Raw genomic sequence first — 23,479 nt, forward strand, 5'->3', positions numbered from 1 at the left:
GCCCCGCCCTGCATCAATGGTACCGCCGCGTCATTCGTTGACCACTACGTCCATCAAAGCAAACCAAATGACTATTGGTCCCACTGAATGGAGGGGTCATAACGTTTGTCCAACACAACATAGCGTCTGAACTACGACCAAGTCGTTTATATATCAAATAAATCAATCTCTCTACCACGGTATGTATTGCAAACCACAACTCGTAATGGTTGTTGACTGATATTTACAAACGAAGGAGACTTTTTGAAGGACCAGGTTATGCCCATGTATTTTGGTGAAAGCCATGGTTACTTTGTTTGGTGAAGTAAGTGAACAGACGCGGAAGGCTGATGGGAAATGTGCGTTTAAACTGCTTCTGTGATCGTCTGACACCATGCTGAGCTCCATCTACAGCTGTTCTGCATTATCTGTGTCGATATGAAGTCCAGGTAGGAACTATGGGGCGTCTTCATCTCAGCTAGGTTACCGGTGGTGAGATTGATGGTGCCATTTGCCAGGTGTGACGGTTATGTTGTGTTTGTTCACAGCGTGGCTGTGTTTACAAGAGAGGATCCCTTCCCACCTCTTCCGATCAGGACGACTGGCTATCACCCATCCCGCAGACAGAACCTCCCACAGAAAAAGGGCTCAAAAAAGTATGTTTACAAATTTTATTTTGTTTACATCTGTATCCACATGTTCATGTATTCCTTTGGTAAATAGGCTACCACACTTTTTTGTCTCCTGTTACATAGTGAATTCGATTGATTAAACCTGGTTGTCAGCACCTGCAGACATTAGGTTGAGACCATTTAGTCTCCTAATTAACCACTCTCAACTTCACAGCAGCAACACCGTAGTAGTTAGTTTCCTGTTTTTTCAGGTACTTTATGTTTACTTGTCAATAAACAAAAACTAAGAACTTAAAACCTTTGTGTTTCGTCCCTTATTATGTTCGGCCTCCGAGCCAGCCGTAACACTCCATAGACTTCAGATCCTGGACTTCCCAGCCAGTCAGCCAACCCTCTGAGCACAGCAGAGCAAAGACAATAACAAGGCCTGAGCAGTAAACCTGGTCCCACCTGTCGTCTCCAGACCCCTGCAGACGACAGACTGGCCTGGCCCTCGACGGACCAGGAATCTCCCTCCACCAAGACGGCCTTCTCTTCTTTCACGGATCCGCCTAGACCCTCTGCTGGGGGTTTCATCATGTCTTCCCCCAACCAACAGGATTCAGTTCTGGCAAGGTACAACTGGTTTTGGTGATGAAGCATAGCTTCAGGTCGTTCGCTAGAAACGTTTCATTTCAAGCCTATAAATGCTGCAATGCTGATACCTTTACCAATCCATTTCTCCTTAATTTAAATGACATGTTATACCTTTTAATATATAATATGTTGAATATAAGTCAAAAGCTTTCTTAATGTAATATGTTCTATGCCTCCATGTCTCTATCTATGAACTAGTTATTTATTTTCCGGTGTTAAACTCCCAGAACACAAAGCCCCGCCTCCTGTCAACGACGTCTCCTTGCGTTCAAAGGTACGTCCAGCGTTTCCGCTACGGTGAGCCCAGGAGCCGGGCGGAGCGCCCACCGCTGTCCCCTGCTGCCGGGAGAGAGGAGGCGCAACTCTTCTGGTGGATGAGTCCCTCGTCTCCTCCTTCTAGTCCCACACCCCAAGACTCAGGAAACATGGGTGGGCTCTCAAAACCGAAGCCCCCCCCTCAAAATGTCAGCACTGATCCTCGTCAGCCGATGACAGCACCGCTTTAACCGGAGCTATTTCTGACATGTTTCGGAACAGATGACACGGCTGCCCTGAAAGAAGACCAGGACCCTGGCAGACGCGGGGAACTCGGAACCTCAAGACCGTATAGGGAACCACTTGATATCGGCTCGTTGGTAGGTCAGCCAACTGCTATATTAAGCTGCGTGAACGTGTAACTAGATATATTTGATTCACCGTCACTGTGAGATGGGACACCCCAGAATACAATCATGGACTCGACCACAGATCATAGCCTTATGTCTCTAGAGGACACAAGAGAAATGTAAAGCGCTAAGTGTGTTCCGTCTATGGCCTGCTGCTGTAATGTCTGCCGGCACGTAAAGGGTGACATTTCTAGTGCGGATAAATATTTAAATTCCACGACCATGCCACATGTCCAGCTTTAAACTTTTAGAATTTCTAATTCAATCATTAGTATTCCTTGTTTATGTTATACTGCAGGAGTTCATTTGAAGTTCATTCAAACTAAAACATGTTAAATGCAGGAACGATGGTACAGTAAAGGCATTGCTGTACACTCAGTGCACATCATCACATAATTTTGCTTTCATTTTTACTATGAAAAGATTTTGATTTTTATTGACGTTCATATGCATGTATACATCATCAGTGTTGAATACTTGATTCTGATTGGCCAATAACGTTCCAAGGGTGTGCATTATTTTTCAAGCATTTGACACCTCTTCCTTTAACCGTTAAAATCAATGCGCTACAAATTCAAAGGTCAAATGCAACTTCCAGATGTTTCCTTGCTGGCACAAAATATAAATATAAAACAAAACCCAAAGGGCAGCTCAAGACCCTTGAGACTGGTTGCTGGATCCTTGATGTAGTCATTGTTATTGTGTTATTGTACAGCGCAGGAAATAAGCTCAATGCATCGCGGAACACCCCATCACGGTTCATTCTTTACTTATATTGTTTCTATGTGGGTAGGTGTTACACTTTACTTATGCTTGTCACTGGTTTGCTAATCCTGTGTCCCTGCTCAGGACCTGTCTGACTCCTCCCTGGGGGACCGCTGGGACACTGAGGGCGTGCAGGAGAGTGCCAGCAGACTGCTACAGAGGAGGTGGGAACACTGTGTGTGGCTGTGTGGGCGGTACAATAAATTGCATATTAACCAAAGTCGCGATTTTAACCCCTGGAATTAGGCAATCGTGAAAGGTCCCAAATAATGCATTTTAAGATCCAAAGAATTCTAAAAAGATATTTGTTTGTACGCAGGCAACAAGCAAGCAATTGCTTTATTAAAATCTTTCTTCATATACATTAGGGACCATAATGAATCTGCTAATCACTTGGAATAATCTCAATCAAATGATCATGCCAAATAATCATCATTTTTGTCAGATCACAGCGGTAGAGTGGGGGGGGGGGGCGTTTGATCCCTTAATGGTGTATCTTCCCTCGATTCCCTCTCAGTGAGAGCTCTGTCAGCAGTGGCTCCCTGGTCATCAGCTCTGAGGGCCTGGGGGGCTCTGATTTGTCCTCCCCCCTCAGCGTGAATGAGCCGGTCCGAAGACCCTTCTTTCCCTGTCTGATTGAATCAACCACGTGTAAGCCACAACCGCAGCCTCAGCCTAAAACGATTGTTCTGCACTATGTTATATTGTACTGTATATGTTTGGGGAATGTGTGTGTGTGGGGGATGGCTGGTTTAAGCAGCCTCACCTGGGCCGAGTCCGACTGATTGGACTCTTGGACTGAGTGAGGCTGCATACCTGTTGTACATTGAACAATCAATGTGCACAGGTTAAACCAGCCATCACCACACACACACTCCACAATGTTACACTGCATTATGTTATACTGTATTATACATGTTATACTCTATTACTAAATACAGCTTTGTTCATGAACCTACAGGTAACACAAGCTCATCTTCGCCCACTGTTGGCCCCTCGCAGAAAAGCTACGTGCCATCTCCCTCCATTAGCCGTCAACGCCCGGAGGAAGACATCCTCTTCCAATGGCGGTTGAGGAGGAAAATGGAGCAGGCCAGCCACTGGCCCCAGGCCCCCTCACAACAGTTCCCTAGTCTCCAACAGATCCAGCCACCTTCAGCCTGGCAGACCCCTACTCTCCACCAGCCACCTTCAGCCCTGCAGAACCCTAGTCTCCACCAGCACCAACCACCTTCAGCCCTGCAGAACCCTAGTCTCCACCAGCACCAGCCACCTTCAGGCTGGCAGAACCCTAGTCTCCACCAGCACCAACCACCTTCAGCCCTGCAGAACCCTAGTCTCCACCAGCACCAGCCACCTTCAGGCTGGCAGAACCCTAGTCTCCACCAGCACCAGCCACCTTCAGCCCTGCAGAACCCTAGTCTCCACCAGCCACCCCCTGCTTGGCAGAACCCTAGTCTCCACCAGCACCAGCCACCTTCAGCCCTGCAGAACCCTAGTCTCCGCCAGCCACCCCCTGCTTGGCAGAACCCTAGTCTCCACCAGCACCAGCCACCTTCAGCCCTGCAGAACCCTAGTCTCCACCAGCCACCCCCTGCTTGGCAGAACCCTAGTCTCCACCAGCACCAGCCACCTTCAGCCCTGCAGAACCCTAGTCTCCACCAGCCCCCTCCAGCCGGGCAGGGCCCTAGTCTCCACCAGCACCAGCCACCTCCAGCTGGACAGACCTCTAGTCTCCACCAGCCCTCGATCATTGGCTCCATGGAACATATGGTATAAACTCACACACATTTGGACACATGTACTGTCATGCACAGCTTCTCATTCCCCTTCCTCTAACAGTGTCTTGAACAGCAGCATCAGAGCCAGGGACCTGAACCGTCTCAAAGAACGGCGCCATCTATCCTTCCCAGTCCACAACTCGGGAGTAAAGAAACGCAAGGGCCGTGTCCCCCAGCCGCGGGTCCCCCCTCGACCTCCATCCCCCGTCCTGCGTCCAGCCAAACGGCCTCCAGGCACCAGCCAGCGAGGGAGCCTCTTCTCTGGGATGGATCCCCTGGTCCAGTACGATCGTCTTTTCCAACAACGCAACCCAAAGCGCTAGGCCGGCCCCCGACCAACATCGGCCCAAAACACCCTCAACCAATCGTTGGAACCGTAGCTAACCCTTCCCCGGCGGCGGGCGGCAGGGAACCAGAGTCGTGTCCCCCGCCCGGCTCCTCGGAGCCGACAAAGGACGAGCGGAGCTCTGACACAAAGCCCTCACAGAAGCAGAAGACGGCCCACAGAAAGCAGAAGAGGTGCGCCAGGTGCGACGCCGTGCCCGCGCTGTGTCTCATAGAATCATGGGAGCCATGGGACGAAGCCCTCGCTGACTGTTCTGTTCTTTGTCCCACAGGCGACCTGCTGGAGACGGGCCGGGCCCTCAGACCGGGGGCTGCTCCCGGCCCCGCCTGGACAGGATGGCAGCGTCCGCGCCTCAAAGGTTGTCCCCCAACAAAGACCCACGGCAGAGGGAGAGCCAAGCGCTCCACCAGGGGGTCTGTTCTGCTCAATGTGCCCCGCCGTCTCCCGTCCACCTGGCCTTACGACAGGTACGGTACTATTGACCTTATTCACACAGTGAATGTGATTGGTTAGCACTGACTATGTTTATTAAACTGCACTTTAGTAAGTAAACGTGTATAATTCTAAACTATGTAATTCTACATGGTGTAGTTCTACGTGGTATAATTCTACCTGGCGTAGTTCTACCTGGCGTAGTTCTACCTGGCGTAGTTCTACCTGGCGTAATTCTACCGGTTGTAATCCGACCGGGTGTAATTCTACCGGGTGTAGTTCTACCTGGTGTAGTTCTACCAGGTGTAGTTCTACCTGGGGTAACTCTCCATGATCTCTAAATGGCTGACGCTCTTGATTGGCTGCGGACAGGCGGTTTCCGAGGTGCTGTTCCCCGCGCGGCGTGCATCTTCCTCCTCCTCCGTCCCCCCACGGTGCGCCCAACCCACTCCGCCGCGGCCCCAGGGTCCCGACGGCAGCGGCCAGCCCCCCGAGGAGGTCCTTTCACAGCTGCTCCGCGACGCCGAGAGTGAGAAGCCAGCGGGGGGGTAGCTCTAACCTTTAGCCCTTAGCGCTGAGTGAGGAGGATATTTTGGATGCAGAACATTCTCAGACATTCCAGAACAGGGGACCGGATTCTAGAAGCATGTTGCCACTCTGTTGCCACGCTCCGGGCCTCCGTACGTGCCGCACTATGCACACGCATTCCACATTGTTGGATTTGAATACCATACATGCATTAATGTATCATTTGTGCATGTAAGCTGAATGGAAGTCCTGGCTGTTCTGACCTCAAATGGAAAAGGAATCGTTTCCGATCCTTATTATTTATCGTGCTTCTCTTGTTTAGATTCCGACGGAGAGGAGTTCGGAGACGATAGTTTACTGCAGGTTCTACGCAAGCAGAGGACACGAGTGAAGGACCAAATAAGGTGATTTAACCGAAGCAGAGCCTATAAATGGACATACTGGCGTAGTTTATCATCTGCTATTGTCTCATTCCTGCCTGGATGGTCCAGGAATGAACCAGGTTTTGTGTGTGGGGAAATGTCACTTGGGGAATGCAACGGTTGATTTGTATGCTGAATTTATGACGTTTTTGCTTCTCTTTCAGTCAAGTGGACTCCTTGTTGGAGGAATTCACACCAGAGGGGGAAGAAGCTTGAACCAAGGAAAACTTGCAATACTTTGGTTTTTTAATTTTATACATTAAGAGTGCATTTGTATCATGTATTTATAAAGATGCTGTGACAAATATAAATTAAAACATTAACTTTTGAAAGATCTCTTTGTTCTCCATATTGTCAAACAATATATTGCATAGATTGTCTCGGCAAAACCAATTTGTTGTTAGTTCTGAATACATTATATTTACAATGACTGTTTTTTTTATAACATTGACATAAATATCCGCTGGCTAGTATATACACATGTCAGAGAGTGGGAATATCTGAGCAGTGCCAGGAACATGCTGCTCTGTTCTGTGTTCTGGATCATGGCAACCTAGGACTATTTGCGCATGTGAAATCCAAACATATGCCATCACATTACTAAAACACATAGCAAAAGGGATATGTCTTCGTGCATAGCGTGAACACCCCTCTAGCTCTGTATGGGTTGTATCGGGAGCATCGGAGCGAAGATGATGAGGATGCCCTCCGGGGAGACGGCGGACTCCAGCGCCATGGTGTCCACCCCGTCTGGGATGCGGTAGCGGCGACTGAACTGTCGGGTCATGGTGCCAGATCCGTCCTTCTACACACGGACAGAATCACTTCAATTACATCTTATTGTTAAAGTACACAACAGTAACATTCTTATGGTTGGTTGTGATCAAAGTGATCAAGTGGTAGTGGTACCAGCCACGGTTTGTTCTAGTGCAAAAATGCTGTGCAATTACAGAAAAACATGTATTCAAAGTGTCTTTTGTTGTAGTGTGCGTGGGGTTGGTTTGGGGGTAGTGGATTCCTCCAGGAGCCAGACTGCTTGGAGGAAACATCAAGCAAACACACAAATGCCTGTTTTAGGCTTGCTTACTTTAGGCTTTACTTAATACTACTGTCTTAGTTTCTCTTAATATTCTTACTTTATTTTATTGTGTTATTTATTATTATGATCTATACCGCTACGGGGTGGGGGGGGTGGTCCGTTGCCCACCAAGGTAATCGCTGTGTTTTCTATACCTATCTAAGTGATTAAAAAAAACATGCGTCCAAAGTGCCCACCTTCTTCTCTTCGTGCTTCCCCTGGACCTCCACGAAGTCCCCGCTGACCTTGACCAGCAAGTCCTCCGGGCTGAAGAGCTTCACGTCCACGTGGACCGTGAAGCCGCTGGGGTCGCAGTTAACCTGCCCACACATGGACATTGTTACGGCTTCTGGACATAATGTTTATTTATTGAACCTTTATTTATTCAGGGAAGGCCATTGAGAGCAGGCTCGCTTTTTAAATTACGCCTTGATTACAATATATAAACAGTAGGTCAAACAACCAGAACAACATTTCAATACATATAAATAATACAATACAATTTATATTGATCTGTATCATCATGTAGTGGTCGTTTTAGTGGGAGTATTGTGTCAGACTGAAATATGTCTTGCAATTTCAAAATCATAAACATAATCACGGTAACGTGTAGCCCATAGTCTGAGCCAAACTACCAGAATATATATTTTTACCTGTTCTTATGTATTTTTATTTTTTCTTATATTTATTTGCTTTATTAATGCGGTTGTTGAGGAACCAAGCATACGAATTTTACTCGTGTGGACAATAGGATGTCATAAAAGTAATTCTGCTTCTGATTCAGAATGAAGCGCTCCCACCTACCTGTGTGGAACTGGGTGACTGGGCTTCTGGAAGACGGAGACCCAACTCCGATGCTTGTCCATAGATCCCGTTTAACTGCGGGATGAGAGGAGGCAGAAACTTCTCCCAGGAGATCCCAGTAGCGGGTAGAGTGGCGGGCAGAACGAAGTCCATCTCCAGATCTGTTGGACAAAATGAAGTGGTGGAAGTTGTTGCTGGGCAGACTTGTGGTCAGCAGTGCTAAGCTTCAGTACTTCCACTCGGGATCCTGTGTCCTGTGAACCTCTAACTTTTATGAGCGTCAACATCTCCACCCTTGCTATTTAATCTGCGCCCCGTCAGGACTCGTAAGACCCTCCCCCCTCTCTTCCTAGGAAGTCAGCAGGTGGTGATGATGGTGGTAGTGGTCAGAGCATGATCCTGGATGCAATAAATTGACACTTACCGTTAGGAAATACAAGCAGCGGCCAGCAATGTGTTGGCAGCCAGTGGGACCGTCACCGAGTCGTGCTGGCGCCGTCTGGAACCGTCTGGCACCGGCCCCCCTTACGCACCAGTGATGGGCGGCTTTATTCTCGGGTTACATAATAAGTTGGGAATTCCGTGTGGGGCACCTTGATCCTCTTCTGGAGCAATTAAGCGAATACCCGCGGGTGTTTAGGCTGAGTCACGGGACGACAGCCCATTGTTTTGGCGGGTATGCAGCTGTCGCAGGGTAATGAGACAAATTAGCTAAAGAAAGCGGGCTTAGCTGTGAAATGTGGACCAATCAAATTACAATAGATGACCACATTAACGTTTGTTTTTCGTGTGTGCGCGCGCGTGCGTGCGCGCGCGCGCCTGTTGGTTGTGCGTGCGTGCCTCTGTGGGTGTGCGTGCGTGCGGGATTGCGTGCGTGGGTGTGTGTGCATGAATAAATTCATCCTGATGAGCCGACCAATAGCAGACCAACCAGACAAGGAGGGGGGCTCACATGGCGCAGCACGGGTCATTAAAGTGCTCTCGCTTTCTCCCCCCTCCGTCCAAATAGTTCAGAACTTGAATGAAACAGAAATGTTTGGAATAATACGAACGTCAGAGACTAATAATAAGTTGTAGTGACCTTGGTGTCACGCAATTCTATATTTGCTCATTCACAGGCCGGTACAATCCATCCATCGGTATAATCGTGTATGTTTAGCCTAGACAGCAAGTTAGATCAGTCTTTGTCATCATGCGGTGCTGGGGTATGAGATAGCATATCACTTCATGACCATGTCTTCATCCTGATCCTACCTGTTGACATCTCTGACCTATTGTGTCCAATAGTGTAATGTTCCTCTGGGGAACATATAGAGCATATAGAGCTGTCACTCAGGCCTTAGCCCCTGTCTAAAAATGGCCCTGACTTTGCCTTGGAGCTGGAGACTACATTAGGATAGAGTTTCACAACAGGCGCCTATGTGATGGATGCATTTAGAAGACTTATATTGGCCTGTCAGACACTGGATTAGAAACAATCAGCCTGATTGGTCGAGGTCTTCCTGAGCGGCTACACCCCTTATAACCAAATTCATCATCTTGGTTCAAACAGGACAGTTGGACATACATTTTATATACATTTATTGACTGGTATTATGCAAGTACAAAAAAAAAAGTGTGCCATCAAACACAAAAACGTTGATTTGACAAAATAGAAAGCAGTTGGAAAGTGGTTGTCATTTAACCTTGGGAAAAACAATCTATTGCATCTAGCAATTATGCACATAACCATCCTCCACTTGCATACTGCAACATTCATCTTGAACCTTTATGAATAGTCAAACTCAACAGAGCGCTCGAAGTATGCGTATTGGCAGGTAATGACAGCTTGGGCCATTTGCTGGTGTACACACTCTTGTTCTAGGGAATGCCCAGTGGGATGGTGAAGGAGAGGGAATCCCCCACTTCGCCCCATTGAGCGCGGTAGTGCTGATATATGGTAATCCAGGTGGTCAGCACTGCCACCCAGAGGGCCAATCCCAGGCCCGACCGCTTCACATCTGACAGGAAATTACACGCGTTAGAACACCCTGTGTTTACTTTTTATATAATCTCTCACATCAGATCCTGCTGTCAGAATTCAGTTATTGTTGGCCGTACCATAGTAAAACTAAACCTTTACTTATTCAGGCTGAACTAGATGGAGAAGTGTGATTTTCAGTATATAAAACATGGGATAGCAACGTCATAAACCAATGACGGTAGAAACAAACATTGGCTGAGAATGTTGCAAATGTCCCAAAAAAATCATCATGGGCAATAATAAACAAATAAAGAGATTTAAAATTAAACAAAACAATATGTAAAAACTACAGCTAAAAACGATGGACATTAGACCTTAGAACTGAAAGGTGCTGTAGGGAAGAGTGTAATTTGAGTTTTTAAATTCATAGCCATCAATCAGCTATTAGTGAGTGAAATGCCCTGTGAGCCCTCTGAACATATGTTCAGATGGACTATGCCTGCCTCTGTATGAGGCTATTTAGATTTGAAACCGCATCCGGATAATTTCTAACCAACCTAGGAATCTCTTTTGTGCCAGTCAATCACAGGTGCGTGATATGCAACACTGCTACATGGAGGAGAAACATAGATCTAGTTCTCTAGAATCACACTTAGAGCACCTTCAAGATGCAATGCCCATAATAAGCACCATCAAATCCTGTAATGAATTAACATATAGCTTAAGATGTTATCGTCCAAAGAATAATTAGTGTAAAGTGTTTTTGTCCAAATATAATTGATTGGGAATTTGGGACCATTGTCTGTATTACTTTTCATTTCAGGGTAACTTGTCAAACTTAAAGTTGGGGGTTAACCTGTCCTAGATTTATTGGAAATGTGCTTAAATACTCAAGTACTTATCAAATGCCTGCATACTAATCTTAAAGAAACAGACTTGGTTAAGATATACAACATGCATAATATCTTAGCAACAACAACATACTTGAAGTTCTGTCATTGCATACATAAGCCGATTTGACACTTACATGCTTTGATTTGAAGTTGTTCTGTGTAGGCAGGCTTAATGAAGGCGTCTTGGAAAAACCAAACAACATTAACCAACCAGAGGAAGGGTAGAAAAGCAAACCCCCCTAAAAGAGGGAATACATATTGTGTTAAAAGGGCGCACATCACCATTCTTACTTCTTAAAATATACTAATACAAACAATAAAGGCACACATCTTGAAGAATGTGGCCTAGATTAGAATAAAGGCTTTCATAGCGTCATGTGATCCAGTCTAGGCGAGACTACTTCCCATTCCAACAGAGGGAAGACAGGAATCAAAGCCATTGATCGTTTCAACTATCAGCAAACTGGGTTTAATAATCGCTTACCTAGATAATACTTTCTGCACAGGCCGAGTTTCTCTTCATTGGAGACCCTTTCTAGATTCATTGTATTTGGTGGTCTAGAAAGTTATACACGAGAAAATAGACGAAATTATTGAATATTGAATGTTAGGGAATTGTTAATTTTGATAACAATCGTTGTAAGGGACACTTAAATATAAATAAATAAACAGCGCACAAATAGCAGTATATTACTAGACATGAGTTAAACAGGCTGTGGTATCTATAGGAAAAAGATCACAACAATCATTGGGATCACCAAGATAGACAACAATGGCATTCGCTCAACCCGGGTACACACTCACCCTGGTGCCGATGATCGAGAAATGTCTCTTTAATGAATTGTGTATACTTCTGTTTACAGATTTTAGCTGGAAGGATACGAACGGGGATGTAAACTCATTAGACTGCGCGTTTACAAGCAGAAGACTTCCTCGTATTCAGGGATAAAACAACGACTCGACACGGAAGTGATCGCCTCGGTTGTACGGCAAGCGAGCGGAAATAGATGATTGGCAGCTTGGCCATTATTTTGGAAGTAAAGCTCCAACAGTGTAGAACACATACAATATATATAACATCATACTGTATATATATAAATATAATATATGATTAAGGGTCATTGTTCGATGCAACCAAATAATACAACAACAACAAAAACACACAATAATAAATAATTGCAACTATACAATTAACCATGGACAATATAATAAATAGAGTATATGTCCAATAGAGGGTATTGGAATTACAGCTCTCAATGAAAGGCTCATTTTGTGCACAGCATTAAAATGAATCCGAAATACTGGGAGATGTGAAGGGCTTTAATTGATTTATTAAAAGGTTGTTACCATCAATAGCCTCAATTTCTGTACTGGTTCACCATAGTGGCATTAAGTAAAAGGTGCATTAGACGCTAGGATTGGCTGACAATTCATTTGGCGTTTAATAAAGTGCTTTATCCACAATTTAGAAGCGCTTTAAACACTTTTATTGTGAAGAACACACACTTTGCTGCTAGTTGCAGCTCATCTATGTTTTCCCCTCTGGTGCTTATTTTAAACACACGCTACTACATACAATTTTATCAAAGTCACGCATCAAAACTCAATCAACACAATAATTAATCATAACTCGATTCGAGGTCATTCATTTTTTGTTTACACTGAAAAGAAAACTCACTCTCCCTTGAAGCACTGCGCCTCCCCTAACGTTGCCAGATTGGGCAAGATTTCTGTTTCACTGGCTGCAGAGTACCACCGCAGCCAGTGATGCCAGATTGGGCGGGAAATCTGTCCCAATCTGGCAACACTTGCCCCCCCCGCCCATCTCCCGCCTTCCCTCCTGCGTCTCCTCGGACTGCTACGCTATCCGTGTTGTTGTTGAAGCAATGATGGCGGCAGCGGGATGCGGACCAGCAACCGCGGCTGCCGTGGGAGGCCAGGGTGGTGGTACTGCTGCTGCGGCTCGGGGTCGTTTCCCCGGCCGGCCTCGCTATTCTCGCAGCCGTCTGCACTCCGACAAGCGATGGCAACTCGGGCGATCGGGACCAGAAGCGGACGACGTGACCCACGGAGGCCCGAGGCCCGCCAACCCGCCGCCGTGCCTCGCGTTAAACGAAGACCCGTCTCACTGGCGCCTGCTGGGGATAGAGGCGGACCACAAGCGCCTCGGTCAGGCCGGGTGGGACAGCTCGAGTGGGAGTGAAGAGGTGAGGTCCCAAACCCACTCAGGAGTCAGTACCTTTACTTAATTCTTTCCACATTGTGTGTCTGTGTGTGAGTGTGTAGTGTGTGCCGTCCCCTGACATCGTGACTACCGGGCAGAAACGTCAACATCATCCCGCTAACGTCCGGCCGAGCTCCGGGCTGGTCGGGGGGCTGACGCTCCCTACTGATTCTGAAGCCCCGCCGGAGAACCCGATCCGCCGTGCCTCTCACGGTGGATGTGCGTGTCTTCCGTTGTGTATTTATACGTGTTTATAAGCAGCGTTTCGCTTCAGTTTTGGGCCGTTTAACAGGCGATCGCACCACAACACATGCTTGGCTCAAGGGGACGGGGCATTAAGTTCGCTTAGCGTTAATGTTTCAACAGTTTCAGTTTTTTTCCTGCAAACTTAGATCCGTGTTTAAAAAAAAGTATTTTTTTAAAATAACCAATGCTCAAAGAGCGATAGTTTGTACACACAGTGGGACTTCTAATATAATACGTAATCTGTTCGCACAGGCCCATTACCGTATCATCAGCTAAAGGAGTTAGCCGCTAACGTTAGCCAACACAAAGAGGTGGACTGCCGATGCAGAAGCTAACGCTGGTTGTTTACCCTCTTGGAACCCATGTCCAGCTATGAGATATGCTGTCCAACACTTACTAAGGATAACATACATGTGCCCGTATCAGACTGTGCAAGGTGACATACAAAGATGCATTGTAGTGTAGTCCACCATGCTATGTACCAGAGCTAGCGTTACTGTGTGTAGCCAGCGTTAGCTTGCCTGGCTGGAGTAGGGAACACTTTAAATGGGCTCCGTGGAGGGGGAAGGGCTGTAGTTAGTTGCTAGTTTCTATGCGTTTTAATTCACTGAGCTACATATAACTCTACTTTATTACACGTACAGCCTTGTACCTATATGTTATATGCTCGTTAGTACCACATATACATGGGCTGTAACGTTGTCTGCTTCCAGGCCGCTACTGCACATATGACACCACTGCTGATTTGGAGGGAACACTATAAATTGGTTGTAATGATAACTTTTCGAGGGAATAATGACATTTCGTTAAAAGTCATTTTCGTAATGCATTGGAAACGAATCTGATGTGATGGTAGGAGGTAGAAGGACTATATCCCGCAGTTGCATCTAGATCTGCTTGTATTTATATGCCTTTAGCTTTTATAAAGGGGGGCAAGAATGTGTGTGTGTGCGAATGCAAATGTGCATGTTTAATAAAAACAATTATTTAATCTGAAATGTAAATATGTATGTAATTGAATTAAAATATAACTAAACACCCTTTAATAAAAAGCATTGAGAAACAGGCTAACTCTTCCAAATGAATTAGTAAAGAGCTTTTATTTTGGTCATATTTTAGTTAATTGTAACACTGTTAAGATCTGTATTTGTATTTTGATTCCCATTAATTACTGGGTTGTTGCACATTTTCAGCGATAGGAGTTTATCCTGCATGGCCCTAGGATTAGCATCATACAGTGTGGATATAGGGTTGTTTTGCGTGTTAATTGCTTTGTGTTGTTTCTAGGGTGATGACTTCAGAGGGTTTGAAGCTGAAAGAAAGGGGTATAAAGGACCCCTGCGGTCACGAAAAAAACCCACTAAAGGTACGCAACATATTGAAATGAACAATTACACACGTGTTTGAACCTGCGGACAGCAAATACATATCTCATGTTTGGAAATCCTCCAACACGACCTTCAGATCGGTGGAGTTAATATACTAGTCTTATACGTTGGTATTGTGTTCTGTTGTCTAGGTGATCCTGTCAGCACCAAATCTAAGAGGCAGAAAGAGAAGCCACCGCCTGACGAGGGGGCAGTTGGGACGGGGCTTTCCGTTCCAGACCCTGAGAACGATGTAAACTCTGCACTGGAGGCCTACACCTTGTTTCCTGACACAGAGCCAGCCAAGGACGGCAGGAAAGGATGTCCAAAAGGAAAAAATGCTACGGAGAGACAATCCACCAAAAATGGAGCTTCCATAACTTCTCCCCGGATTACCATCAAGCTGGTGGCCAAGAAGAAGGTGAAAAGTGAAAAGGGGGCTCATAAGAAGTCGATGAGGAAGTTGAAGATTAAAGGATTTCAGGATCAGGAGCAAGCTAGGGAGATTCAAGGTGACCAGATCTCTAGTGCTCACGTCAAATTAAAAACAGAGCCCCCCAATGATAGACACGACACCGGGGGGGAAGACGCCGAACCGACCAGGAGACGAGGGAGGTCTGCAGCGAAGACGGCGTCCCCCGGTGTCGAGGTGAGTGCCAAAGCGGAGGTGGACGACCAAATAGTAGAGGAGGGAAAGCCAGACGACCAACCCGACCATGCGTCTGAGAGCGGAAAAGCCGAACCTGAATCGAATTCAGATAAATTCACGCCGAAATCAGAGAAGACCCAGGGGAAAAACACAGACGGGAATAAACCGTTGCGTAAGAGGAGTAGAGCTAGGAACGCGGCCCCTAAAACGGCCAACGATTGTGTGGTTCAACAGGAAGATCAGAGTACAAACAAAGTTAGCATGGCCGAATCAACATTAAGGGTTTCCAGGACAGAGCAGACCAAACCGTTAGATGGGAGGGAAGGCCGGAGGCAGAGCAAGAGGCTGAACAAGGACATCACAAGGCCAGACGTCGATGATAAATTATCTGTGTTCCCCGATAAGGGAAATGAAACTGGTGATGATGTGTTGTCAGATAAGGAGGAAATGAGAATACCAGGATTTAAATTGTTCCGAATTAGGAATCCCAAATTGGACATCCCGGCGAAGAGGGCCCGAAAAAAAAAGAGGAGCAAGTTTGTCTGGACTATCACACTGGTGAAAGGCGAAAGCCAAGCACCGGACACTGACACTTCCATTCCATTGGCGGAGAAGAAGATGGGGCCTAATGTGAAATCTTCCACTCTTTCTGAGACCAGTGTCATTACATGTTTAGGCGGTTCAGAGAAAAATGCAGACAAAGCAAATTCGGATCCACAAAAGATCGACAAAGCGGATACAAACAGTGAGAACCGTTCCCTGCTGAACACTGCCGTACCGTCAGAGGACAAGTCCTCCATACAGGTGGAAGTTGAAGTGGAGCAAACATCCCATTCCAATTCCCAAGACGGCCCCAAAGCAGACTGTGGGAAAGTTCCACCTCTTCAGATCAAGAAGGTCTCGTCGCCAGGTAAACACAAAAGCTCCAAGCCCTCATTTTTAATTCAGCAAGCCAGTCCTTTCATCGAGGAGAAAGACGAGGACGTTAAAGAGTCCGTGGAGGTCAAGGAGGAGGAGAAGCAAGCGTGTGAGGAAGCCCCGGAGAAGCCCCTGGAGTTGCCCACTAGCAGGCTGAGGAGGAGACCACCCAACCCCACCTTCACCCTGCCACCAAAAAAGTGTAGCGCCCCCAAGCCATCGCTGACTCCGAAGCGCCGGCTGAGAACGAGTAGAGATGATGACAGTATGCCGCAAGTTCTTGCGGAGAACTCCACTGCAGCTCCGACCGAAGGTGACACATCTTCTAACGTACCCCAGGAAGTCCCCTGTCCCCAGGCCGTGTCTGAGGAGACCCCACCACTCAACTCAGAAGCTGTGGTTCCAGAGGCGGTCGTCGCGGAGGCCGTGGTTCCCGAAGCGGTCGTCCCTGAAGTGCCGGTCGTTCCTGAAGTTCCGGTCGTTCCTGAAGCTCCGGTCACTGAAGCCCCAGTTTCGAAGGAAGCTCCCCAGGATCCTGATCCAGATCCTCCTCATCCCGTTCTGATGGAGGGCCCCGCGCAGGTTGAGATGAAGGAGGCCAAGCCGCCGCTGAGCGGAGTCAAGTCTTTGCAGCCCAAAGCGAGGAGACGGAAAACCAAGCTCTCGTCGAGGAAGAGGAAGAAGTCTGCGTCGTCGGAGGTCGTCTCCACCAAGGAGCCGACGACGTCGGAGGCCGCAAGTGCGCACGTGGTGGAAAGTAATGATGCTTTGTCTCAGGTAAAAGAAGCCACTGCTGTTGTTTCTCAGGAGTGTGAACAGCCGGAGTGGCACGAGGACGACACTGTGCCTGAGGAGGCTGAAGTTGCAGATCTCCCCGTGGTGAAAGAGGAACCTGAAATCCACGCCATCGATAACGAGTCGGTCGCCGTGCCAACAGAGCCGCCAACCATTGGTCTTCAGAAATCCCGTCTACCGAAGAAACCGAGCAAACCGGGGAAAAAGAGACGGAGAAGTTTGATCGGACAGCGTCCGAAACAAAAGCAGAGGTCCAGGAAACAAATGGATTCTGATGACCTCTTCCCTGAGATCCCACTGAGTGAGAACCTCGACCTGTTTGAGGATTTCCCCGACCTCACTGCATTGTCCACGCCGTCCTCTCGATCGAAATTAATTGGAGTGCATAAAAATTTCAAAAGAAGGCAAAAAGGTCTAAAGATGCTTGGCTCCAAAAAGCCCAAATCCCAATCCAAGAAAATATCCAAAATTGTAGAAATTGTGCTTGACAAGGAAGACCTGAAGCAGGAGGAAACAGACACGTTGGTAGACGATAGCCAGTTGGACGTGCTCGACGCTCAGCCCGGAAAAGCAAAGTTCCTCAAGAACATCAAACACTTCATCATGCCGGTGGTCAGCGCTCGCTCCTCCCGCGTCATCAAGACCCCACAGCGGTTCATGGACGACGCCGGCATGTCCGTGTTACCACGAAGGAACTCTCCAAAGAAAGGCCTACAGCTGGGTCTGCCGCCGCCGCCGCCACGGCCGGTGAAGAAACTGGACGAGGAGGAGGAGGAGGAGGAGGAGGAGGAGGAGGAGGAGGCGGCGGCGAGGGATCTCTCCCCAGGCCTGCCCCTGGAGGAAGACCTCCTGGGAGACGCTCACTTCGATGTGGACCTGTTCTCCATCCAGGGCCTCGACCAAGTCGACACGGACGTCGGCGGCAAGGTCCTCTTCGGGAAGAGGGCTGCAAAGTCTGGGAAGAGGAGGTCGCTACTGAGGAACCCCAGCTTCAAGTGGCACGTGCCGGGCGAGTCCGGGGAGGAGGTGTACACGCTCTCCAAACCAGCCGAGGGCAAGTTCGAGAACACGTTTTCGCCCAGCGCGTTTGAATTGCCTCCCTCGCCATCGAGCAACAGCCAGACGGTCCCGAGGAAGAAGCGACCCTCAAAGTTCAACAAGCAGGCGGTCCACCTCAAGATCTACAAACGGCTGAAGAAGCTGCACCCGGGACTGCCTCGGAGCAAAAGCAAAGCGGTGACGGAGAGCTTCAGCAGCAGACCGCCCCCGCCGCCCATCGACCTGGCGGAGGGGCTGGATGACGAGGTGAAGAGCATCAGCCTCCGACAGAGGACCACCAACACGGAGAAGGCCAAGGCCAAGCTCAAGATTGAGGACCTCGACAGCCCCGGCGTGGTCAGGAAGGTGTCTGTGTGCGTCCGGACGGGCTCCAAACTCCTGGCGCTCTGCGACAGCGGGCCCCTACGCTTCACCGGGAAAGAGGAGCCCGCGGGTAAGAACCTTCCTGTGATGCTTCACGTTTTCATGTTTTTAATATCCAAAGTGTTGCGTCACACGTCACATGTTAAAACAGTGCGACAGTCAATGAAAGTGGTGTTTGTCTCTCCATTTAACAGAGCTGTCTGCCAATGAGTTTGGCGTCGCGGACGCACTCGATCATCCCGAGTCCGAGGAGAAGGGAGTGTCTCAGAAGATGCGGCTCACCGGTGCAAACAAGCGCATGTTCAACCTCCTGAAGAAGGCCAAGGTCCAGCTCATTAAAATAGACCAGCAGAAACAGCTCAAATCATCGGGGGTAAGACCATGTGATGAACAAGGTGTTTTGGGCAGTGTAACATGCTTTAGTATCTCCCTCCCGAATCCATGACCTATCAATTTCTGCACTTATTGTATGTTGTGTGTAGTTATAGTACTTAGTTGTGTAGCATCTTATCCTAGCTATCTTGTTGTATACAGGGAATGGGTTAACCTAGGGATGTTAGTGCATGGCACTTGGTTCTATGACCATCCTTACAGCACCGACAGCGATATATTGTTCAACTTTTTAATGACAAATGTACTTATTATACTTATTATTATTACTTATTATTATAAGTCGCTTTGGATAAAAGCGTCAGCTGAATGTAAATGTAAATCTCCCCACCCTGTAGCTGCTGTCAGGCCCGTCCGGCGCTACGGCCAGAGACGTCACCTCCAAGAGACGGAGGAGGAATCGAAAGGATCCGCCTGTAGACCAAGTCCCTGTCAAAACGGAACCGCCCCAAGCACAAGTAAGAACCCTAATCCTCTTGTCCAGGGAGTGAGGAGAGGCAAAGTGTATACAAATGAAGCTTTTCTCTCCAGCGTCGCAGAGAAAAGTCCCCCATCATAGTGCAGGACACTGCTTGAGAAAGCCGTATTCACTGTCCATTGTCTCTCCCCCTCCCTAGCTCCAGATCGCGTCTCCGCTGTGCCAGGAGTTCCGCCGGGCGGGCGGTCCACGCATCAAACACGTGTGCCGGGCGGCGGCGGTGGTCCTGGGGCAGCCCCGGGCCCTGGTGCCCGACGACATCCCCCGGCTCAGTGCACTGCCGCTACACGAACGCACGGGGATCTCGCCGTCAGACATCGCTAAAGGTACAGCGACAGTGCTGTTGTGTTTCGGCTATGTGGCATCAAACACTGACTTGGCAGCAAACTCTGACATCTTGGGGTGTTCTCTCGCCAGATGTCGGGTCCCCGTCGGAGTCGGACAGCCCGGCGCTGTCGGACCAGAAGGTCACCAAGGTGCGGAAACCGTCCAGCTTCCTGAAGAGGAAGGGCCTGGGGCCGTTTGGCTACCGCTCCAAGAGGTGCGGCATCTGTAAGGGATGCAACCACGAGGACGACTGCGGCAAGTGCATCAACTGTCTGGACAAGCCCAAGTTCGGCGGGCCCAACACCAAACGGCAGTGTTGTGTGTAAGTCTACGGGTTTAAGCCTTTTTAGATGGTGATTACACCACAATAATCTCAACGCTAAAAATAGTCCAACTCAAAAGATTTACAGTAGTTATGATCCGTGGCTCGCGTGAACGTTGAGCTATCCTAATCCTCGTCCTTTCAACCCCAAGGTACAAGAGATGCGATCAGATCGAGGAGCGCAAGGCTCGGCGTCTGAGCGGGAAAATCGTTCCGAAAGGTGACTTCCTCTCCCGACGCGTCCTGTACACAACATCACAGCTGCCATGACGCGCATCCCTTCGCTCCCGCCGCTCTCTCCCTAAAGCCCTCTCTCTCCCCCCCCCCCCCCCCCCCCCCCCAGGTCCCTCTAAACGCAGGCGCGCGTCGCTGAGTGCCGGACACTCCAGTAACGAGGAGGGGGACGAGGGCTCTCCGGGCGGTCTCCCTGGCGACGGCCAGAGCCTGTCCGTCAGGAAACAGCCCAAGCGTGTGGTCAAGCCTCGCATCTACTTCGACCTGCTGGACTACGACTCTGACCTGGACATCAAGGCGGTGCCCAGCTCCACCTCGCCGGCCCGCAGGCGGGGCCACGGTCCGCGCTTCAACCAAGGTAGCTCATTGGTCATGTTCTAATCAAGCCGGTTAACGAGCCGCGTGAACAAAGGTTTCATCAAGGTAGCGTTTAAGTCGCATGGCCCGGCGTTTTAATCAAGCTAGGTAATTAAGCATTTTGTTCAAGGTAGTTCATAAGTCACAACCCAACGCTTTTAATCAAGGTAGTTAATGCAACGTTTGACTCAAGGTAGTTAATAAAATGTTTGAATCTAGCTAGTTTAAAAAGTCACATCACCAGTGGGCAGTGTGGCCCTATTAAACAGTTTTTCTTGAGGAACAATGTATCAAACAATCGTTAATCCCAAAATGGTTAATCATTAAAAAATCCCATAGTAAAACAATATAAATCCTAGATAAGAAACGCTGGAGGCCAGTACAGTGATGGCAGTATTGTAAGCATGTTATGTATGAGGTGGAGTACTGCAGGGTGGTGTAAGGGTCCTTCATCTATCAGACATGCTATTCTGGGGTCATGTCTTGCTCATGTTCAAGGCAGGGCACTCCAGGGTTGTGTTAAAGGGTCCTCCATCCACCAGACATGCTCTCCTAGGGGCCCGGTCTCATCTCACCCGTTTCCCCCTCCAGATTTCGTGTCTCTGGACGGCTTCCTGGGGGACATCTCGGACGAGGAGGTCCGTCACCGCCGGTCCAGCTCGCACCGCGTCACGCCGTGCCGCCGCAAGGCTGACAAGGTGAGGCTCCACCCCCCCCCTCTCTGCGTTGCCATGACGCCGTGGAATGCTGTGTGTGAATAATGTCCTAATGGGTGTTTGCACAGTGCCTTTTAGATAGGAGGCCTAAAGGCAGTTCTGGATCATTTTTGGTTTGCAAATATCTGTTAGGAGTCGATACATTGAGCGAAACAGAGCCCGGGGACAGTAGTGTGATGTAGTCGTGTCTGATTGGCTGCCCGCAGGCGCCCCTGGAGGAGACCCCGCCCAGCGTGCTGGCCGCCCTGGCCCACGGCTTTGAGCAGCGGGACCAAGAGCCCTCGGAACCGACCCATAAGATCCGGGTGGACTTCAAGGTAGGAGAGCCGGCTTTTCGATTCAATTTTATTTGTATAGCCCTTAATAACAGGTACAGTCTCAACAGGCTTAACAGGCCATATGCTTATGACACTCCCCTGATCCTAGCCCCCCTGAGGGCAAGAGAAAACTCTCTTCATTGACAAGGAAATCTTGAGAAGGAACGCAGAGTGGGGGATCCCTCCTTCCAGGGATGGTCAGGAGTGCAATGGGTGCCATCATTGACATGCATACAACAATAAATGCATACTCCTTGTTTCTTATTTTTATATCCATGCTTGTTGCACCAGGATCAGTCTCTTTCCTTCTATATTCATATCAGGGTTTGAACACAATTACAATATTTACATAATGACCATATCTACGTCTTCTATCCAATGTAAAACTATTCAAATCTAGCTTTCAAAATGCTCTATGTAAATCATTGCTGACACTGATGTAAATTTGCAAAATGCTTGAAGAGTTTTTGAATGATGCCGTTTTGTTACCACAACATATTTTGTGAACACTAGAGGTCAGTGGCGTGTTTTAAAACAACGTGGCCACCACAAGGCTAGATCCTCCAGTTCTAACCTACATTTCACCACTTGAGGTCAGTGTAGACCATTTCACCCTCTACATGCTTGAACCCAAGCCCCGCAGCTGATTTGAATTAAGATATTTTGTAATCATCCAAGACAGTAATTGTGCTTCACAGAGTCATCCAAGAGTTATTCATGGGTAATGGGTAGAAAATGGATTTAACAGTGCCAAGTATGGGTTTGATTCCCACTCTGGCACCGCAAAACTTGGAAAGCTGTCTTTCTCTAGCTAGCCTTTAACCACAAACGACTCAGTCTGATATGAAGAACAGCGTATGAGCAGCGGTATGGTGAGAGGATCGGGTCAGAAGGACTGTTCCCTCACCATCTGTGTGTGTCGTGGTCCCCTGCAGGAGGACTGTGCCCTGGAGAACGTGTGGATGATGGGTGGTCTCAGCATCCTGACCTCCGGCCCACCCCTGCCGCCCTGCGTCTGCCTGCTCTGCGCCAGCAAAGGACAACACGAGGTAAACGCCATGAGACCACCGGAGAGCCACGTCTATTAGGCTAGTGACAAACAGTCAGAAAGGGCTTTAGTTTTCGAGATACCCCTACCGGAGGTAGAACTAAACCCAACAATGTTTTTCCTCATCTCTAAGGTCTCCCATACATGAAAGTGATTCTTGGCTAAAATATTTTTACTGCTAAGATTGTGAAATTGACAGATATTGTTATATACCTCCAAACAAAAAAAGGCCTAAAATATAGCCTGTCCGTATGGGAGTTAAAACAGATAAACTAATGCAGAATGATAACACAAGCTCTGAGAGCTTTGAGACTTGGCAAGTTTGTAGCCAGGGAGTCACTTCACCTACTGGGAAAATCTGGATGTGAATATCTTGATGCATGAAGTAGATGGAGACCTATAAACACATACCTAAAATAAGCGGACAGTGAAAAAAATGATTTCTATGCAGAATGTTATCATTTACTTTGTAGTTGCTTTGCCAGGCATTATCATAGGAACACATAAGATGGCTTGTTGGAAAGGTGGGATTGTGCTGAATCCAGCAATACCAAACATCTATATATGGTATGAACAATGAAAATGGTATGTCACTCAATGTATGAGGTGTCCAAAATGAAAGAAAATGGAACCAGTCCAATGCCCAATATCAGTGGTCAGAGGAATGTTGATAAATTCAATAATACTGCAAATTAACTTACATGAGGTAAGTGCTGCTGTATATTATAATACATTTAATGATTAT

The 23,479-nt window shown here is 48.0% G+C and overlaps 4 protein-coding genes across 7 annotated transcripts in view; 2 read left to right on the forward strand and 2 right to left on the reverse strand.

The window, feature by feature from the left end:
* The first annotated feature begins 137 nt into the window (after nt 1-137).
* proser3 (proline and serine rich 3) lies at nt 138-6,596 on the forward strand. Of its 2 annotated transcripts, XM_079753559.1 has the most exons (13): nt 138-428; nt 528-636; nt 1,075-1,226; nt 1,522-1,676; nt 1,785-1,882; nt 2,762-2,841; nt 3,195-3,328; nt 3,639-4,450; nt 4,520-4,977; nt 5,076-5,271; nt 5,609-5,765; nt 6,087-6,168; nt 6,351-6,596. In XM_079753559.1, the coding sequence occupies exons 1-13, from the start codon at nt 418-420 to the stop codon at nt 6,400-6,402; spliced, it is 2,496 nt and encodes an 831-aa protein (XP_079609685.1). In that variant the 5' UTR covers nt 138-417; the 3' UTR covers nt 6,403-6,596. The 2 variants fall into 2 exon arrangements, with proteins under 2 accessions (XP_079609685.1, XP_079609684.1); XM_079753558.1 differs by lacking the exons at nt 138-428; nt 528-636 and having other exon boundaries at nt 995-1,226; nt 4,520-4,986.
* A 242-nt stretch (nt 6,597-6,838) lies between these two features.
* Nucleotides 6,839-8,221, reverse strand: hspb6 (heat shock protein, alpha-crystallin-related, b6; the record flags this gene model as incomplete). Its single annotated transcript, XM_079757509.1, has 3 exons — nt 6,839-6,991; nt 7,462-7,584; nt 8,069-8,221. The coding sequence occupies 3 exons, from the start codon at nt 8,219-8,221 to the stop codon at nt 6,839-6,841; spliced, it is 429 nt and encodes a 142-aa protein (XP_079613635.1).
* Nucleotides 8,222-9,632: 1,411 nt separating this feature from the next.
* psenen (presenilin enhancer, gamma-secretase subunit) lies at nt 9,633-11,876 on the reverse strand. Its single transcript, XM_079740617.1, has 4 exons — nt 11,729-11,876; nt 11,409-11,482; nt 11,059-11,163; nt 9,633-10,068 (listed from the first exon to the last, which is right to left on the reverse strand). Exons 2-4 carry the CDS (start codon nt 11,467-11,469, stop codon nt 9,929-9,931), a joined length of 306 nt encoding a protein of 101 aa, XP_079596743.1. The 5' UTR covers nt 11,470-11,482; nt 11,729-11,876; the 3' UTR covers nt 9,633-9,928.
* A 933-nt stretch (nt 11,877-12,809) lies between these two features.
* kmt2bb (lysine (K)-specific methyltransferase 2Bb) overlaps nt 12,810-23,479 on the forward strand; it is a 58,668-nt gene continuing 47,998 nt past the window's right edge. For 2 of the 3 annotated variants that reach the window (XM_079748331.1, XM_079748332.1), the window contains exons 1-12: nt 12,810-13,155; nt 14,682-14,760; nt 14,914-18,615; nt 18,740-18,918; nt 19,274-19,393; nt 19,553-19,739; nt 19,831-20,062; nt 20,215-20,282; nt 20,406-20,654; nt 21,245-21,351; nt 21,576-21,686; nt 22,622-22,735. In XM_079748331.1, the coding sequence (XP_079604457.1) occupies nt 12,811-13,155; nt 14,682-14,760; nt 14,914-18,615; nt 18,740-18,918; nt 19,274-19,393; nt 19,553-19,739; nt 19,831-20,062; nt 20,215-20,282; nt 20,406-20,654; nt 21,245-21,351; nt 21,576-21,686; nt 22,622-22,735 (5,493 nt within the window). In that variant the 5' untranslated portion in view covers nt 12,810. The remainder of the gene's footprint in view (nt 13,156-14,681; nt 14,761-14,913; nt 18,616-18,739; nt 18,919-19,273; nt 19,394-19,552; nt 19,740-19,830; nt 20,063-20,214; nt 20,283-20,405; nt 20,655-21,244; nt 21,352-21,575; nt 21,687-22,621; nt 22,736-23,479) is intronic. The other variant, XM_079748333.1, reaches the window with a different exon arrangement.

The sequence above is a fragment of the Pollachius pollachius genome, assembly GCF_949987615.1.
Source record: "Pollachius pollachius genome assembly, chromosome: 1".
NCBI classification, from domain to species: Eukaryota; Metazoa; Chordata; class Actinopteri; order Gadiformes; family Gadidae; genus Pollachius; species Pollachius pollachius.